Source organism: Cyprinus carpio, chromosome A17, assembly GCF_018340385.1.
Source record: "Cyprinus carpio isolate SPL01 chromosome A17, ASM1834038v1, whole genome shotgun sequence".
Taxonomy (NCBI): Eukaryota; Metazoa; Chordata; class Actinopteri; order Cypriniformes; family Cyprinidae; genus Cyprinus; species Cyprinus carpio.
The window spans coordinates 9,764,064-9,782,636 of NC_056588.1; the positions used below are offsets into that span (position 1 = coordinate 9,764,064).

The following is an 18,573-nucleotide window of genomic DNA, read 5'->3' on the forward strand; positions in this document are numbered from 1 at the left end:
AAGTTACAATGGAAACATAAACTGACACGAATAACGTGTAAGAATGTGTAAGAATACGTGTAAGAATAATCACCTCTTTCGGAGTGCATGTAGTCTAATTGTGTACAAATCTGTATAAATTGTGGCATGAAAAAGTACAATTGGATAAAAAACATATTTAACGTAATATAATTATACATAATATATGTGTGTTTATATTATTTTTGTTGTTTCATTCATATATATATATTTGAATGTTTATTTGAACATTTAAACATAACTTTAATAATGAAATAAACACAAAACTGAAAATAGCAGGACAGCCCCTCACGGACGACTGTCATGCACAAACAAAAATAAAACAACATAAAATCCAGCCCTGGTGCTCTCTTGTCTTGCACTGTAGATGCTCCTCCTTTTATCCTTCCGGAGCTCCTCCGTGGAACTCGAGACCGGTGAGTGGCACAGGTGTCGCTCATAATCTCCCACGGCTCTCGGCCCCACCCCATTCGTCACTATATATATATAAAAGGTCACTTTCTCCCTGGCAACAGGCCCATCTAAAACATCCACATTAATAATGAAGAATCAGCATTTACCAAAATAAAAAAGGAATTGTAAATTATGACGCATTTCATTGTGTGATAATTGCAGTTTGTAAAAGAACAATGAGCAAATGTTCAAAATATATCAGAAGAGGTTGATGCTTCATGGTGCCAGCTGGCATGTTTTATCAAGGAGCTCAAAAATGTTTTAAACACTCACAAATGTTTTAAACACTCACAAGCTTGTAACGTCAACAAATTTGAATCATTAAAGTACGTAAAATCAGATGATGTTTGTGCTTCAGCGCCCTGTAATGCATATTTTGAAGGCATATACGCTTGTCTTCTCAGTTTTCCATCCCTGTTTTTCTCTTCCTCTCTCTTCCCATCTATCTACTTCCATTATTCACTTGCAGGTCTCTGCAGCAAGTTCTCATTTTACCCCACTACGCCACAACCAGTACCTGCACTGTGTGTGGTGGAGGGTTACACAGGCTTAAGTGAGCATGCAAACAGGTCATAAGATTTTTGCATGCACATTTGCATCCTGATTGCAGTACAGAATAAATCAAAAGGAGAGATTGCAGTTGCCTGCATTAGTTTATGCATTAACTTGCACTTCTGGTCCTGTTGGAAAGAGTTTCATTTGAGCTTTGAGACACACACTCGTGCACAGACACACATGTTCACTGCATCTTAACCATATGCAATCTATTTTTTTTTTTAATATAAATTGGTAGTAGGAGTAATAACAACAATAGTAAAAATTGTAGTAATAATAATAATGATAATAATAAAATTATTATTTTTACTACTACTACTACTACTATTAGTTGTAGTAGTTTATGCGTTACCTTGCTCTTCTGGTCATGTTGGAAAATGGTCGCATTCGCAATAAACACACAATCTGAGGAGAAATGCATGTTGCATTTCAGCGCATAAACCTGCATTTTTTTTTGCAATATAAAATGTGTTATTATTTAGATTAAATTACTACAAATAACAGTACATTAATAATAGTATTGATCATATTTAAATTTAGTCATTAATTTGAGCACAAACATGCCTTTTTTATTCGAATGAGATGTCAATATTGCAATTTTTTTTTTCATTATTTCATAATGTCTTAAGGAGCCAACTCAGGTCTCATACAGTCTACATGCTATACAGTGTATGATTTGCACTGTTACCTGATCTGCATAATTCCTGCAGTGACTAGGCTGCTAAAACAATATTGTTAATTTGCACAGTATGTGCAAATAAGCAGCATTATCAGCGGGCACAAATCGTAATTAGAATCTCTGCCCTCTGTCTCACCATGCCACATGTTAAAGACTAAATATCCATATATTTATTCTGTATTCCGTTTAAACATGCTCACATCCATACCCACACATACATACACAAGTCAGCTCATATTGATTTGGTGTGGCTCCTCCTCATGTTAAGGAGCAGACATGATCTGAATTTCAAAGAGGTTACATTACTTTACCCTCCCTCCCTCTCTCTCTCTCTCTCTCTCTCTGCCTCTCTTATATGCAGGGTAATGTGGCCTTTGGTAAATCACACTTGAAAAGTGGCTCTATTTTGGCTCTTTGCCGGTTGCTAAGCACAGATCTAATTGCTGGCAAATGTTTCTGGACGCTGTAAGTTAAACTGTCTGTTTACTGTATGTGTGGTTTTGGCATATAAATTTAGCTAATAGGTCTAGATCTCTTTCCAGTCCAACTGCACTGACCTAAACCTGGTATACCTGAACATTGAGTGGATGATGGATCAGACCCAAAGGTGTGTTCCAGTCACTGCAGTCGCTAATTCACTGAAATGCAACAGTGACAGGCAATCAACTGCAAGCACTGCAGCAAGAGTGTGTGAGTTCAAGATTCCTGACTGTCCCACAGCTGGTCTATAAAACCTGTCTGCGGATCCCCTAGAAGCATCGATCCAAAGACAATTTCAAACAGGAAGTGGTTGATGAACTACATAAACTATGTATTTCAAGGAGCTGTTTGAAAGAGAATTTGAATTATGTTGTTGTTGTTGTTGTGTATGTGTGTGTGTGTGTGTGTGTGTGTGTGTGTCAGGAGCTCTTCTGATCAAGTCTACTGCAATGCAGATATGCTAATGAACAAATAATGTCATATCATTTGTGTGTGTGTGTGTGTGTGTGTGTGTGTGTGTGTGTGTGTGTGTGTGTGTGTGTGTGTGTGCTGCATTGTTCCCTTCTGTCTTTCATAAGCATGAGAGTGTGATCTTGTGTGGCAGTTCTTGGTCAGGCATGAATTGGAGCAGCTTTATGTAACACCCTGATCAGAGATTCAAGACCCTGAACGTATCCCATAAACCCCTGCCCATTTGGCTTAATCTAAAGCACGCTTTGATTTCCTGCAGGCTCAAATTTGAGCTGCTAAAGAGAGACAGGCACTCTCGGAGGGGAACGTGGTATACACGCATAAAGCCACTGTCATCTACTGTAATGGAAAACAAGGAGAGAAATACTGTATTGAATTCAAGGGGTTTGTGTTTATGTCGATCATGTCAAGTGTCCTGATTGTGTGTGTGTGTGTTTGTGTGTCTGTTCATGTCGATCATGTCAAGTGTCCTGATTGTGTGTGTGTGTTTGTGTGTTCATGTCGCTTATGCCAAGTGTCCTGATTGAGTGTGTGTGTGTGTGTGTGTGTGTGTGTGTGTGTGTGTGTGTGTGTGTGTGTGTGTGTGTGTGTGTGTGTGTGTGTGTGTGTGTGTGTGTGTGTGTGTGCTGTGGTGTGTCAGGCCACCAAATGTGCCCACATGTATAGTAAAAATTGAGATTGCCCTCATTTTTGGGACAAGCCAGTGGTTTGCATGAGGCGTGATATATATGCTAAATAAATTTTTTACTATACATGTGGGCACATTTGGTGGCCTGACACACCACAGCACACACACACACTTTTGGGACAAGCCAGTGGTACACACACACACATAGGTGTGTGTGAGTATATATATATATATATATATATATATGTATGTGTGTGTGTAGGTGTGTGTGTGTGTGTGTGTGTTGTGTGTGTGTGTGTGTATATATATATATATATGTGTGTGTATATATATATATATATATATATATATAAGGCAGACATGTTTGTTTGAGAGGTAGATTTAATGATATAATAAATAAACATATATACGTATAGACAAGTTCAGAATTATTTAAGTCCACCATGATAGAACATTTTCATTACAATTATTAAATAATTTATTGAAAAACTTTACTTAAACACTATTTGAACAACCTGTCAGTAAAGATTTTTTTTTACAATTATTAAACCATTTACTGCAGAAAAAAAAAACTGAAAATGCATAACTTTACCATCAACTGGACAACCTGTCAGTGAATATACTAAACACAAACCAAACAAAACTTGCATAATTTCAGTGAACTTTACTGCAATAAATAACTTGCAGTTTATTGTCAGTAACAGCTTCGATTCAGTGAGTTCATTCAGCGAATGATTTGTCAGATGGAGAGTCATTTGAATGTGAATCAGCTCACTTGAGTCATTCATTTGTGAATCAGACGACACGTCTCGCACTTTTTGTTTGTGTTTGCATGCAGCTTGATACATGTGTTTTGTCATCATTATTTCATGATAAACATCTTTTTATTATCTCATTGCATTATTTTTAGACTTCAAACTTAAACATTTTCAACTGAGGTAAATATGATGTATTTTGCTGTCACACTGGAGATTCGGCAACTGCGATTAAATTGTTCTGCCACTAAAAAGCGGTGCAGGCAACACTGTTTGTGAAATGTGTGGATCAGTGGCGGCTCCAGGATTTTTTTGTTGGGGTTGCTAAGGGGGCCTTAACAGTTCAGAGAGGGTGGTAAATAAAAAACTACTAAAATTTATAGAAAATAATGAATGCCCAAGCTTCAGCTAAGCATGCAAATTCAGCCACCTTGTGTTTTTTTATATACAGCAGCTTTGAAAAAGGCATATTTTAATTTTTTTCCTGTGGTATTAAACTTCTCAAATGCCACTGTTATTAGTAATACAACTTCTAATGCCAACTGCCAAATATGACACTTACAAATTAATACAATTTATGAATGTACAAATAAAAGAGAGAAAATGGGAAAACATTGTAAATTCTAACAGTTTTTTACTGTAGATAAAGTACCGACAATTCATAAAACTATTTCCACATAAACGTTTTTTTGAGAGTTGCTACTCTGTGTGACGACAAACTCCTCTCCATCCTGAACTTCAGACTGAGGCTACGTTAACACTAGTGCCTTTTCGTTTTAAAACGCATAACTTTTTCCACGGTTACACCTGTTGTTTACACTACTCTGGCGTTTTCGACGCTCAAAAACGGAGACTTTCGAAACGTTGCAGATTGCATTTCTGCGTAAACTGAACAAAACAGAGACTTTTGAAAATGACTACATTAGCTCTGCGTATCCTTGATGACCGTGTAAACTTAAAACAATAACATCATGCTTGAATGTTGTACCTGCATGAATGGTCATGTGGCATGCGTTTTCGGTTGTGTAGTGTGGACGGAGAACGTCTCTGAAACGCAGTGAAAACGCAAGTCTAGACGAGGATCATTTTTATTTTAAAACGTCGTTTTAAAATGAAAATGCACCAGTGTAAACAGAGCTTGAAACTGTCAAGTTGTGTTATTGTCCTCATCTGAGCTATTATGCAAAGTGTCTGAAATTCACGGTCTTTCACTTTATATTAAATAACACCCCATCGTCATAGCTGTTGATACTAAACTTAATGCTAATGCACACTGTACCTAATTGACCCCTCCCCCATAATGTAAATTGTTTGTTGGCCACATATAGGCACCTTTTCTTTTAGGTTTTTAATGTTTATTTTTCAGTGTTAAAGAAAGTGACACTGGAGTTAAAAATAGGAATATCATTAGTAAATCCTTGGGGGGGCTGTGCCGGGGCTACGCAAGTTTCTGACAGGGCTATAGCCCCATTAAGCCCTGCCCTAGCGCCTCTACTGGTGTGGATGATCTGACAGTGTGTTTAGCAGGTGACTGTGTGTCATATAGTCACACTTTGTCTCATCCAGAGCACAAACTGTTAACGTGTTTTAACTGGGTTTTGATATGTTGAATGCTTGTGAAACACCAGCCGTTGTGCTCATTCTTTTGAATGATAAAACTTCTGCTGCTATTCATGGAGCTCATGAACACTTCTAATTAACATCTAATCTACAGCACATACACTTACAAAATCACTTTGTTTTCTGTCAGATTCAATAGCCATTGTCTTATACAATTATAAATATGATACATCATTTGAAATGAGAGAGAGATATATTAGAGGAGTTATTAAATAATGCAAGTGTCAGGTGACAGATTTAACAACAGATATCAAAGACACTTGACAAGAACAAAAGGTACAAAGAATAAATAGAAAAACAACCCCACATACTAAAATGGCATGTGCTGTCATTTTAAAACCTTTGTGTGTGTAAAAGCAGTTCTATGACTTATTGATGTAGCATTAGAGCGCTGCCGTGACCTCAGCTGAACCTAACCCACATTCAGATGAGAAGTGAAGAGGGTCAATCCCTCACACCATCTCACACACACACACACACACACACACACACACACACATACAGCTTACTGCACCTGACAGTCTGGATCTGGAAACAATCTAACTCTGTGTTTCTGTGACAACCAATGGGCTGGCAGGAAAATGAAATTGTCTTGGAGAAGCGAGAGATAAAGAAAGACAAACATAGATAGAGGGTGTTTGCATTTGTTAGTCATCCTTGAAGCATATGCCAGCATTTGATAACTCTTCTGTCTCTTCTGCTTTTTCTTCACTGTCGGTCTTTCTTGCTGTAGCACCTGTGTCTAAATTGAAGATCGATGACTGTTGGAAGTGATTGTGCGTTTCCGAAAGACTCTGTAAGTCTGGATATTGTTCAATTGGCACTGATGTTTTATAACAAAAACATTTTACTGAGCGACAATGATTTTTCATAATCACTCTCCTTCAGTCGTCATAATCTTCAGAGCTTTATCACATTATTTTTCCTCTAAAGATTATTTACATTTTAAATAACATTTAATTAAACATTTCTACAACGTCAGCCATGCATCATCCTTGCGGTAAAGTCAAATCAAATGTAGATGTAAATCCACTATCCATTTGCCTAATGTGACTTATTTTATAGGGAAATATGATATTCGTTGAAGAAAAAAATGTAGGCCAGGAGAGTCAATTTAGACTTCTTGTTGACTTTAATCAAGACATCAGGTGAATGTGACATGGTTGGTTGTGGGGATTTTATGGTTGTAATGTTGTGCGCTGCAGTTGCTCTTGGAGAAAGGTCATGCAAACATAACAGCAGGTGGTCTGAATGTGTGTATAAAGGATTTTGTTTCTGGTTCTGATGATGGTGTTGTTAGCTTGGAGGTGGAGGTTTGTATTCAGTGTTCCCTCTAAACACACTCGGCCGGATGTGCGGATAGGGAAGAATTCAGGCAAACCAAAAAACTGTATGAATAAACTTGAGAGTTTGTGACTCAGAGCTAAATGAATAGCCATTTGAACTGGAGTCCATCCACACATGCACTGATTTTATTTAAAGGTGCCATGTGTAAAAATTGAGGTAAAAATATCCAAAAAATGACCTACACGCATCAAAAGAATGAGAAGAAATAAGGGCGATGATGTCATTAAAAAAATGTCAAGTTATAGTGCTGCAGAGATATTAACCTTAATTAGCATTAGCATTACTAGCCACGGCCCGACAGGTGTCGTAATACCAGTTTCGGCCATTGGAGGCGGTATGCGGGCAACATAACCACCAGCCAACCTGCAATACACGAATAACTCGCACAGCTTGTGGGCGAACTTGAAGCTGATGTCAAGCAACCCCGCTCGGAATCACAAATCAAATCCGATAAGAAAAGGAGCCGAACCAGAGTAAACATCGGCACTGCTTTCCATCGCTGGAGACAACTGATGGACTTGAAAGAAATGAGCTTCGACTCCGAACTTGCAACATTTCTTTTGGATTGTTAAGTAAGATGCTGTTAGTATTTCGCTAGAAGTTTGTTTTATATGTTTGCGTATTTTTTTTCGGGAGGTTATAACATAGAAATGTATCGAAGGCTGTTCGATAAACGTGCTAATGTTAGCGATGGCTAACCGTAGCTGCATTTGATAGTAAGCTAGCTATAACTTACCCACAGATCCGATCCGGTTTTCACCTGTTATCTACCAAAGCCCGTCTCTACCAAGCTGATGCTAAAATGTAACATTACCTAAGAAGCTTGAAATGTCTTCGATGATAATGAACCCGAGATAGAGAGAGAGAGAGAGAGAGAGCGCGAGAGAGAGCGCCCCGGCCGCGCGCGCGCACTCACTCACTATATTCAGAGCGGTCAAGTTTTTGAAAGCGTGTGAAAAGAGTCAATTGCGTGTGTCTCACGGTGAATGCTTGAGAGTTTGGCAGCTCTGGTTACGTTGGTTGGCGCTAGCTTGGTCAACATCAGCTGTCTGATGTTGACCAATTATGTTGACAGAATGCTGTCTGTCAAATTAATTTAATTCAAATAATGTGTATATACAATTCAAAATGTAATATGAACAAAACGAATATGAACATATTCACTGGTAAAGGTGAAGGGGAGTAGCTTGAAGATGTCATGTTTCAAAATCACTTGACATCACCCAACGTTCCTCTGGAGGCAAAACGTCCTTTAGGCTTCGGCTATGGCTCTAGGGTTGTTGTGAAGGTAGGGGAGGAGCATAGAGACTATGCCGTTTCTCGTTTGTTACTCTAGAGTAGACCAATTCACTTTATTGAGGCATACTGCCCCCATCTGGTATGGAATGTGGAGTATGACTTGATTTTTTTGCCAGACATTACACATGGCTCCTTTAATATGCAAAATATGCAGCGCTGATTAATTCACAAGAGAATGACTGCATCCTAGAACATTACAGAGATTGTGAATTCATACACAAGCCCTCAGAAGCCATGCAGTATTATTTTTATTTTTCCACAAAGTCTTGAGTTTTTCGTTTTGTGAATAGGATGATAGCCTCTAGATAACCATTTATTATTAGCCACATTATATGTGAATATGTATATGTTGTTTAACTAAATATTTGTTTATTTATAAGGCTGTCAATTTAACAAATTACTTTTGTATGATTAATTATTAAGCTGTGAAAATTGATTATGATTGGCAAACTCAATCACAAAATGGATTATGTTACCCGGTGATAGCTTATGTTTAATCATATGGAAACAAAACAAACAATATATTGATTTGTAAAAGCACTTTGTGAAGTTTATTCAATGTCTTTGAATTATGATTTGATTTATCAGTTTGGCTTTCCTCAGCATATACTTTATTGATTTACAGTATTGATGTTTGAAAAATATTTGTGTATATAGTAAATTAAGGATATTCCCGATAAAAAATAGATTTTGTGGAGCAAGTAGAAAAATTAGAGGGAATATTAATTGTATCTGTGTTTGTGAGTGTGTATTTACAGTCAGACTTGGTGAGGCTGCTTTCTCTCTTTCTCTCTCTCTCTCTCTCTCTGTCTCTCTTGCATCATCCTCTTATTCTGATGATCTGCCTGTGCATGACTGCATGCCGTTTATCTTTCTTCTTTTTCCCTTGGCCTGGCTTTTCCTCACTCTTTTCTACATCTCCCTATTTCTCTTTCTCTTTCTCTCCCCCTCTCTCCAGCAAAACAATAAAAGTCAGGATAATTGATGACGAAGAATACGAGAAGAACAAGAGCTTCTTCCTGGAGATCGGAGAACCCCAGCTCGTAGAGACCAATGAGAAGAGAGGTGGGGGGGCATGGCCTGAGCTTGCAGAGGAAATCACACATACAACACACACACACACACTTAACACCTGTCCACTCTGAACCCTCTCTGCTCTGGATCATCATCGGGATCAACTACAGGCTAAACTCCAACATCGACAGCCCTCCAGCCAGGCCCTTGCGTGTGCTTGTTTGTGTGTATGTGTGTGTGTGTTTCATGCATGCATTATTCCAACCCCCTCCTGTTGTCTTGTTTCTGCAGGAAGACGATATCAGTCAGGGTTCTCAATCGAGAGGAATACAATAAGCAATGCAGCTTTTACATAGAGCTACAGACGCCACTTTGGAGAAGGAGAGGATGGACAGTATACAGAGGTTTCTCTCCCTCTCACAGTGTCTCCTTTACTTTTTACTCTTCTCTTCCTCTGGGCAGAGTCTCACCTTCTCTCTTTCTCTCCTGGTGTCAGTTTGCTGTCTTACTAATTTAATGACAATTAGTTGCTTTCCTTAATTTCACAAGTACTTGCACAATAACATATACATTACACATACGTTGAAGGAGCCAAATTTTACTTGTTTTAATGTTAGTTAAGGATTATTGCTCCACACCTGGCATAATTTAGAGTGGACAGAGCTTAAATCAAATGTAAATAGAGGTACTTTAGCTGCTAATCTATTCTTATGCGTCCAGTGAGGGACCTCATCTGTCAATCATTCATTGCTCTAAAACAAGGGATTACAAATTTGATGGTTATATGCAGCTTTTAAAAAATTTTTCTTCTTTTTTTAAATTTTAGCAATAGTCTTGCCAGAATCAGAGTTACATTTTGGTAGACTTTCTCCATACGCTTGTCTTTAGTTAGTTAAAGTAATAGTATCTTCTGGTGTTTGGGAGCAATGGCATCTACCATAAAAGGCATTGTTAATATTTAAACGTGCACATATTAATGTGCTTATGATCATTTCAGAACACGTCTTCTATGAAGCTTGATTTCAATATAGACTACCATTCAAAGTTCGGGGTCGGAGTTGAGTTTTTTTTATGTTCTTGAAAGATATCTCTTATACTCACAATGCTTCATTTTGTGGATTAAACATACAGCAAAAACAGTAATATTTTAAAATATTATTACAATATAAATATTGTTTTCCATTTTAATATATTTAATATGTTTTAGAACAACATTTATTTGAAATATAAATATTTTGTGACATTACAAATGCTTTTACTGTCACTTTTAGTGCATCCTTACAGAATTAAAGTTTTAATTTTTTTCAAAAACTAAATTATTTTTACTGACTGGTAGTGTGTGGTCTTGGTGGTTTGAGAGTTTTAAGATCTAAAGCTTGTACACATAGTACACAAAACAGTTATTCAAAAGATCAAGGAAAATTAGATTTTTTAAGATATTACCCATAATTTACAGTCATAATCATCTCTTACAAAAATCTTTGTGTAGTTTACCATATAAGGTGTGTTCAGGATACTTTCAGGTTCAGAAAGAAAGCTTCAAAGTGAATTGTTTAATTTGGTTTCCTCGCAATAATCTTATAAATAGACACAAAGGAAACATCAAGACACACCAGCAAATGAGCTCAGATGCTGGGCTGTAAATCATGAGGAGAGATTAGGGCAGCTAAAAAGACTCAGAGCTCAAGATTGTGAGTTGTCTTCAAAGCCAAGGCTGTTCGAGTATGTTTCAGCTCACATTTAGATAAACATTTATTTTCCAGGAAACAAAACGGCTCTTTTTCCCAGCACTTTAATGTTTTGATGTGTATCAAATGCTTTTATCATATTTATATTTGTTCTTGACATTCATTTAATTTTGGTTAATGCTGTGTTTTAGAATGATTCATATAAGATGCAATAAAAAGAGATCCAGAGATTAAGACATGGAAAATAAAAGAGAGAGAAACATCAGGTAGAGTTCAAATCAAAGGCAGATGTTTTTGGTTATGGATTTTTTGATGATGTTTTTGCCACTCATCCGTACAGCTTCATCAGTGATTAACAAAAAACCTGATTAAGATACTCAGATGAGTGGTGAAACGTCTTTAAAATAATTAATAATCAAGTCCAGTTGCCTTTGATTAGCTTCGTTTGTAAGATAATTCAACAAGATGAACAAAAGAAGAGACACTAGAAAAATAAAGGACAGCAGAAGAGATGGTTGGAGAAGAATGGATGGCTGGATGGACTGTGTGTGTGCATGCAAGATGTGCAGCACCAAGCTGCCAATAGAAAACGATAGCTCTGTTTTCAAGGACAAAACAAGGAATAGAGACCCTTAGCCTATAAAATCAATATCAGTTTACACACACACGCAAACATGACTCACAATCTCATTTGCAAACAAAGGAAAAAAATATGCAGCATCATTAATTTTTTTAAATAATCTCAACCTTTTGTCCTTGAAACCCCCATTACATATAAGAAATTAAATAATTATTTACATTTATTGGATTATTATTATTTAATATTATTCTATTGCTTATATTTCATCAAGTAATTTATAATAATATATAAAAGTTTTAAATGTAATTATTTTTTCATAGTAAGTTACATTTCCTGTCTTTTAATTTTTTAGGAGATTGGCAATATTAGCTTCTTATATTTGTTTTCTGTATAGTTACTATCATAATTCATGTGACTAACTGCAAATTTTGTGCATGACATCAGTCAAACCTCTCTGACCCAATTATTGTTCAGCCTGTTCCTCTTCAGTTATTCTTCCACTAGTTATTGGTTAGTCTATTTTCAGCTATTTATTTCATCTTGACTTGTTCTTCAGTACCTAATTGTTCAAACAGGTACATTATATTTTGTCCATTTAGTTCTTGTTTTCAATTTAGTAAGTCCTTTACAATCAACCAAACAAGATAGACAACAACCTTTTAAAATGAAAGGCTGTTATACATGCTAAAACCATTGTGTATAAGACTCCAAAAAACACAGTGGGTAAAATGAACTGCAATCAGAGATAGTAATACTGTTTGTATTTTGTTACCTCACAAATCAACAGGCAGAAAAGTGGGTTAAAAAAAAATAGAACTCCCTGTCTAAGAAAAAGATGAACATATAATATCAAGACAGAGAGAGAGACTGTTTAGACTATAGGAACAAGTTGCTCTGCCATTAATCTGACAGTGAATCTTGTGCTGGAATCCTCCACTAATGCCTCAGGGTTCATTTGTGGCTCGAGATTTATTTGTTCCATTAGATATTTCATTTGTTTATACAGCCGTTTCTGCCTATGAGGCTCATGTTTGTGTTGATCTTGGGAATGTAGTCGTCATAACATTGTTTTATAACTATTGCTTTTGTTGGTGTAGCGGTTATGCCAGCTGAGCTCATGAACTGAGAAGAAATATGAAATAAATGAGACAGAAAGAGAAAGTGATAGAGAGAATGTATGTGAAAGGACTTGAAAAATTACATTTCCGCTGAAATCACCATGGTGCTGCCCAAAGGATTTTCATTTTGTCCTTTCCCAGGCCTTCCCTTTTGTCTGTCCACATCAGTGTGTGCATGTGTCTCCACTGTAACCTAATTGTTTTCCTTTCCAAACCTCATCATACCTCTGTGCCTTTAGGTCTGCATCTGCTGCTTTCCTTTGACCCTCTCATTTCATTGTGTGTGTGGATGTGGGTGATTGATTGGGCTAAACCCAGTCACATGATCAGGGGCTGCTTATATCACACACTTACTTAGCCAGAATCCCATTGGGCCCATAGAAGCTTCATCGCATGTAACAAATGAAGGAAAAACCCTACCCCTGACATATTTCTCATATACCAGGTCACAGTGGTCCGTGTGTATTCTATTATAAAAGTATGTTTTGTGAAATGGACCAAGTTTTCTAAATTTATCAGAGATCTGTGATTTTGACCTTTTAAAGGTTTTTCTTCCACAGAGCCAAATTCTTGTGTTCACTGTAGCATTTTGACAAAAATGTATTTGCACAATCCAGTTTATCCACAGAAACCTATTGATCCACTAACAATGATTTAAAATATAAGGTGGCTGGTTTGGCTGGTTCGTACTCTCTGACTGGTGCTTTTGTTTTCAGAGGAGGAGAAAGAGCCGGGGCAGGAAGAGGAGGAGCCTCTGACAGGTGAAGATGAACAGCGCATTGCTGAAATGGGGAAGCCAATGCTAGGAGATCACCCCAAACTGGAGGTTATCATCGAGGAATCCTATGAATTCAAGGTGTGCTATTTTAACTACGTATTTCCCATTTATTTATAATCACATTAAAGCATTATACATTACACATTATAATCACATTTAGTCAACCCAAAAATGAAAGTCAAAAGGGTCGGATGTAGTTTTGCACCCCATTGGCTTTCATTGTTTGGACAAAAACGGTTCTTCAGAATATTTTATGTTCTGCTAAAATGGCCAAACAGGTTTGTAACAACATGAAGTTTGAGTGAATAACGACAAAATTTTACATTGCATTTACATGTATATAGTGCACAAGTAGGCATAAATATATAAAAAGTATATAGGGCATAAATTTACCAGTTTAGCCAATTATAATGTCAAATTTAATGCATTTATAATGACAGTTATAAGCTCTAAATATAAAGTGTATTGCAGTAAGATATTTACTGCAAGATGCTTTAAACGTACTTTTTATTATTATTTGTGGATAATTTTCATTGACAAAAGTTGTTAATGTTTACAGTGCGCAATCATGACACTGGGTTGCTACATTTAGAATTGACTAAATAACCTTTTAGGTCACTTATGAATCAGACCACAAATGTCTAGATACCTGTTTTTCTGTAGAAAAAAGTTCCTTCTTGTTGCTAATGGAAACAAGACACTATCGTTTCGTCAGGGAATTTCAGAGATCTTAAACACTGACGTCTCATCAATCGCCTCCACACACTTCAGGACGATCTACATGCATACAGTACATATGCACTTTAGCCCACACACACTCAGCGTGCTGAAACATTCACACACTCTGATCCCACACACACTTCACAGCGGGGCAGACCAGAGAGCAGTCAGAAGCACTCGATGAGCTGTGGTCCACCTCGTCTGAAGTGTGTATGTTTGTTTAGTTGCACTGGACTATAATGAAGCGGTCATTCATTTTCTTTGTGTGCTGTCTCTCTCTATAGAACACAGTTGATAAATTGATTAAAAAGACAAACTTGGCTCTTCTGGTTGGCACCAACAGCTGGAGGGACCAGTTCATCGAGGCAATCACAGTCAGCGCTGGTGAGTATTTCAGTTTGTGAGGAACATTGGGAGGTCTGATTTAGTGATTCATTAAAAAAAGAACATCTCGTTCGAGATGATAATCACTCATAAGTGCCTGAAAGCCTTTTTCGTTATTATTGTTGTCATAAAATATGTTTTTAGTTAAATAACTACTATTTAGTACTTTGTTTTTCGATTGGGTTATCAGGATCCTGCTCCTGGGGGGCCACCTGTTGTGATTATTGTTTCCATTTGAAATTTCAAAAGCATGGTACTCCCTGCTGTAAAGCGCCCCCTGGTGGCTGCTGTTTTACAAAAGAAATTCAGTTTTACAGCCTCACCTCACTCAGACACTTAGGGCTGTGCAAAGGAGTCTTTCTTCTCTGTGTAAAGGAGAGAAAGAAAGTAGATGGAGGGGGAGAAAGAGAAAAAGGAGAGAGGGAATTTTTTTCGGTTTGTTTTCTCTGAAGTAATTAGCACTCGCAGCATGACCTCAGAGAGACTGATGATCATAGAGGCTGCTGCTCTAGCCATGTATGTGTGTGTTGGTGTGGATCAGGTGTTGTTGACTTAGTGACTTAGTGATTCACACTTGAACACCTTTCAGTTTGCCAATTTGTGCTCTGAGGCAAAGCAAGGTTAAAAGCCTGTGTGTGTGTGTGTGTGTGTGTGTGTGTGTGTGTGTGTGTGTGTGTGTGTGTGTGTGTGTGTGTGTGTGTGTGTGTTGCTCTATCTGCTGTCAGAACTGACCTATAATCACCAGTGCAAAACTGCTAGGCATAGACTTCTGTCGGACCAAGTCTTTTCATACAGCATCTTCAGTAGTTATGTTGGTTGTTTTCAAAACAGCTTTTTTTTTTCATGTAAAAAGTAAAGATTAATTTAAAGGGATATTGCACACAAAAATGTAATTCTGTCATCATTTACTCACCATCTTGTCATTTCATACCCATATTACTAATATCTGAAGTATCTGATTTAAGTATGAATTTTTCTTGTGAGTCTTTTCAATGAATCAATTGGATGATTCAGTAGTCTTTTCCTCCACTACACCTCTCAAATCTCATTCAGATTCACATTTATTTAGATTAGTTGTGTCAAGCCATGTCGGGGCAAGTTGTCAGTAATGGTGAATGTCATTGGTTCTTGTATGTCTTTTAACAAATCACAGTGTTCCAAATTTCAGTATGTGCATTTTCAAATCGTGTGAATAAGATTTGAGTGCACAAGTCATTTGTTTGTCATTTTTTGGACCTTGGTGTTCCAAATTTCAGTATGTGCATTTTCAAATCGTGTGAATAAGATTTGAGTGCACAAGAATCATTGCCATCGCTGACAGATAACAAATGGAAAACTGGTTTCTTTTTTTATCTAATGCCACTAAGATTTGAGTGCACAAGTCATTTGTTTGTCATTTTTTGGACCTTGAGTACAGAACAGAGATTTCTCCATGGTTCACAGAAAGGGACAAAGAAGTGGAAAAGGTCTGCAGCTAATGGGAGTTTAGTGAAGAGTTTAAAGTATAAAAGCTTTGCTAAATGTCAGACTCTGCAGTACAGCGAGATGATTTAAATCAAAAGATAAGATGAGAGTAAACACAACATGAGCACGAGTGTGTGGGGGTTTACTTATCTGTAGATGGAAATAAAATTGTCCCCAGAAGTTAGCTACATGTGGGACAAACCTCCCTTTGGAGACATTTGGGGATGTCCTTAACTGGACAAATGATTCATGAAGCATTTTTTCATAAATAATGAAAAATAAACAAAACCATTCTAAATGATCTTTGAGGGATAAGATAATTGTTGTTATTATATAAAAATCTTTTTTAGTAATTGAAATAAAGCTGAAATAATATGTAACATAAATATCAGACATTATATGACAAAAGCCCATAACAAAATGACAAATTACTAAAATTTAAGCTGAAATTAAAATGAAAACTGAAAATGTAAAAATAAAAGCTACAGTTCAGAATATTAATATATAGTATAATTATATATAAATAATACTAATATCATTATTTAAATTTTTTGTAAGTCTATATTATGATCTCATTTACATTTAGCAGACACTTTACAATGCATTCAGGCTGACATTTTTTACCTAACATGCATTCTCTGGGGATTGAACCCACAACCTTTTGCATTGCCAATGCAATGCTTTACCACTGAGCCACAGGAACACTGTGCCACGATACATGATTAGGGGAAAATCATTGCCAAATATAAGCTAAATTTGACAAAAACCTCTCTTTGAGGACAGTTCTGGAAGTCTGTGAAGGTCAGTCTGTAGAAACTATATTTAGATTTATATAAAACAGTATCTTACACAACTTTGCAAGTCAATTGATCTCATTTAAAGGTTGTTTTTTATTGCATTGTCAATGACACTACGGAGACTGTGGTCTGAAAGCAAACTGATGCTCTTTTATGAGGCGTTTACTCCCTTCAGACACACTGATGGACAGCACATAAAGCATCACATTGACCTTCTCTGTCTCTGTAGCACAGATGTGTGCATATTTACACACATGCTGCAGTGACAGCAGACATCATTGTGACCTTCAAATACTCTTGGGCTGTGATGAAACATATACACTCGTGTAGATCAGCTGGCATTTCTGTTTGAATCTTTAAATGCGACTCACAATCATTCAGTCTTTTTGAATCTTTTTGAATTTGAGGTTATTAATCATGGTTTCTATTTGATACCTTTTTTAAAGATCAGTGTGTGAATGTTCTCTCTAAGCGTGTGTGTGTATTCCAGCCTAAGCATCTACTTTATCAATAATCCTTTTAATCACAGTGTGCAATCAGGTTTTTGTCTGTGAACAGAATGAATGTCTTAGCGAAACTAAATCCACTGACTTGAAAATGTTTGCTGTCAGTTGCTGCTGTGAATAGGCGAGATTTCTGAACATCCTGTAGCATCTAATCACACTTTAAAGGAACAGCCTCACCTGTCAAGAGAGCACTGCGTGGGTGCCTGGAAGCTGCTCTCTTTACGCTCTCAAGGAAACGCAGCACCAACAGAATATCAAACAGATTACAACCTTCCTGAACACACACACGTACGCTGTGTGCTCTACATAACAATAAAGGCTGTCTGTGTGTGTGTGTGTGTGTGTGTGTGTGTGTGTGTGTGTGTGTGTGTGTGTGTGTGTGTGTGTGTGAGAGAGAGAGAGAGAGAGAGAGAGAAGGTTTCAGCTATAGTGCCATGAAGACTGACCTGGTATGTGGCGTTTAGGTACAAAATATATATTTTTAATATTTTCTGAAGAAAAGTGGTGCATAGTCTGTGCAAAACTCACTGCTACAGTTGCCAGGTTGCTGTTGTGTGGTTGCTAAGGTCTTCTGAGTGATTTTAAGTGCAGTCCTATACAGCTGATAGGATGTTGATGTTCTGGGTGGTTGATGGGGGTTGCTAAGGTCTTCTGGCTAGTTCTGAGTGATTTTTAGATACATTCCTATGCAGTTGCAACGGTGTTCTCGTGGGTTGCTGTGGTATTCTGGGTTGTTCCCAGGTGGTTGCTAGATTGTTATGGATGGTTGTTAGGTGGTTTCTTATTAGCCCAAGTGAAAACAGGCCACTCTGGTCCCTAGAAATGGGTCGGGTCCCTGCTTCAATGTATATCTGATATTTTTTGCTTGTTTTATTGCCTGCCATGTGAACATTGTAGGTCAGTTTGCTTAGAAAAGTTGCAAAATTGAGATAAATAACACTTTTTTTTTCTTTTTTTTGAAAGTCAACTTTAGTTATTCTGCTGACTAAGCAACTTTGCAACTACATGTCAACTACCACATATTAGAATATTAGTATACGGTCTGCCTACTATTTGCTAGCACTTTATTTTGTTGGTCCAGCAACAGATATTCTACTAACGTTAAGTAACTCTGCAAGTACATGTCAACTTATTGTACTAACCAAACAGTCTATTAATATTCTGCTGATAGTCTAATGAAAGTTAGTTGACATGAAGTTACAAAGTTACTTATAGTTAG

At 37.1% G+C, this 18,573-nt stretch overlaps 1 protein-coding gene across 2 annotated transcripts in view; it reads left to right on the plus strand.

The window, feature by feature from the left end:
- LOC109070483 (sodium/calcium exchanger 1-like) overlaps positions 1–18,573 on the plus strand; it is an 84,721-nt gene that overhangs the window by 55,052 nt on the left and 11,096 nt on the right. Inside the window, exons 3-5 of one of the 2 annotated variants that reach the window (XM_042773945.1) lie at positions 9,611–9,723; positions 13,422–13,561; positions 14,488–14,587. In XM_042773945.1, the coding sequence (XP_042629879.1) occupies positions 9,611–9,723; positions 13,422–13,561; positions 14,488–14,587 (353 nt within the window). Of the gene's footprint in view, positions 1–9,263; positions 9,371–9,610; positions 9,724–13,421; positions 13,562–14,487; positions 14,588–18,573 lie in introns of both variants that reach the window. The other variant, XM_019087055.2, reaches the window with a different exon arrangement.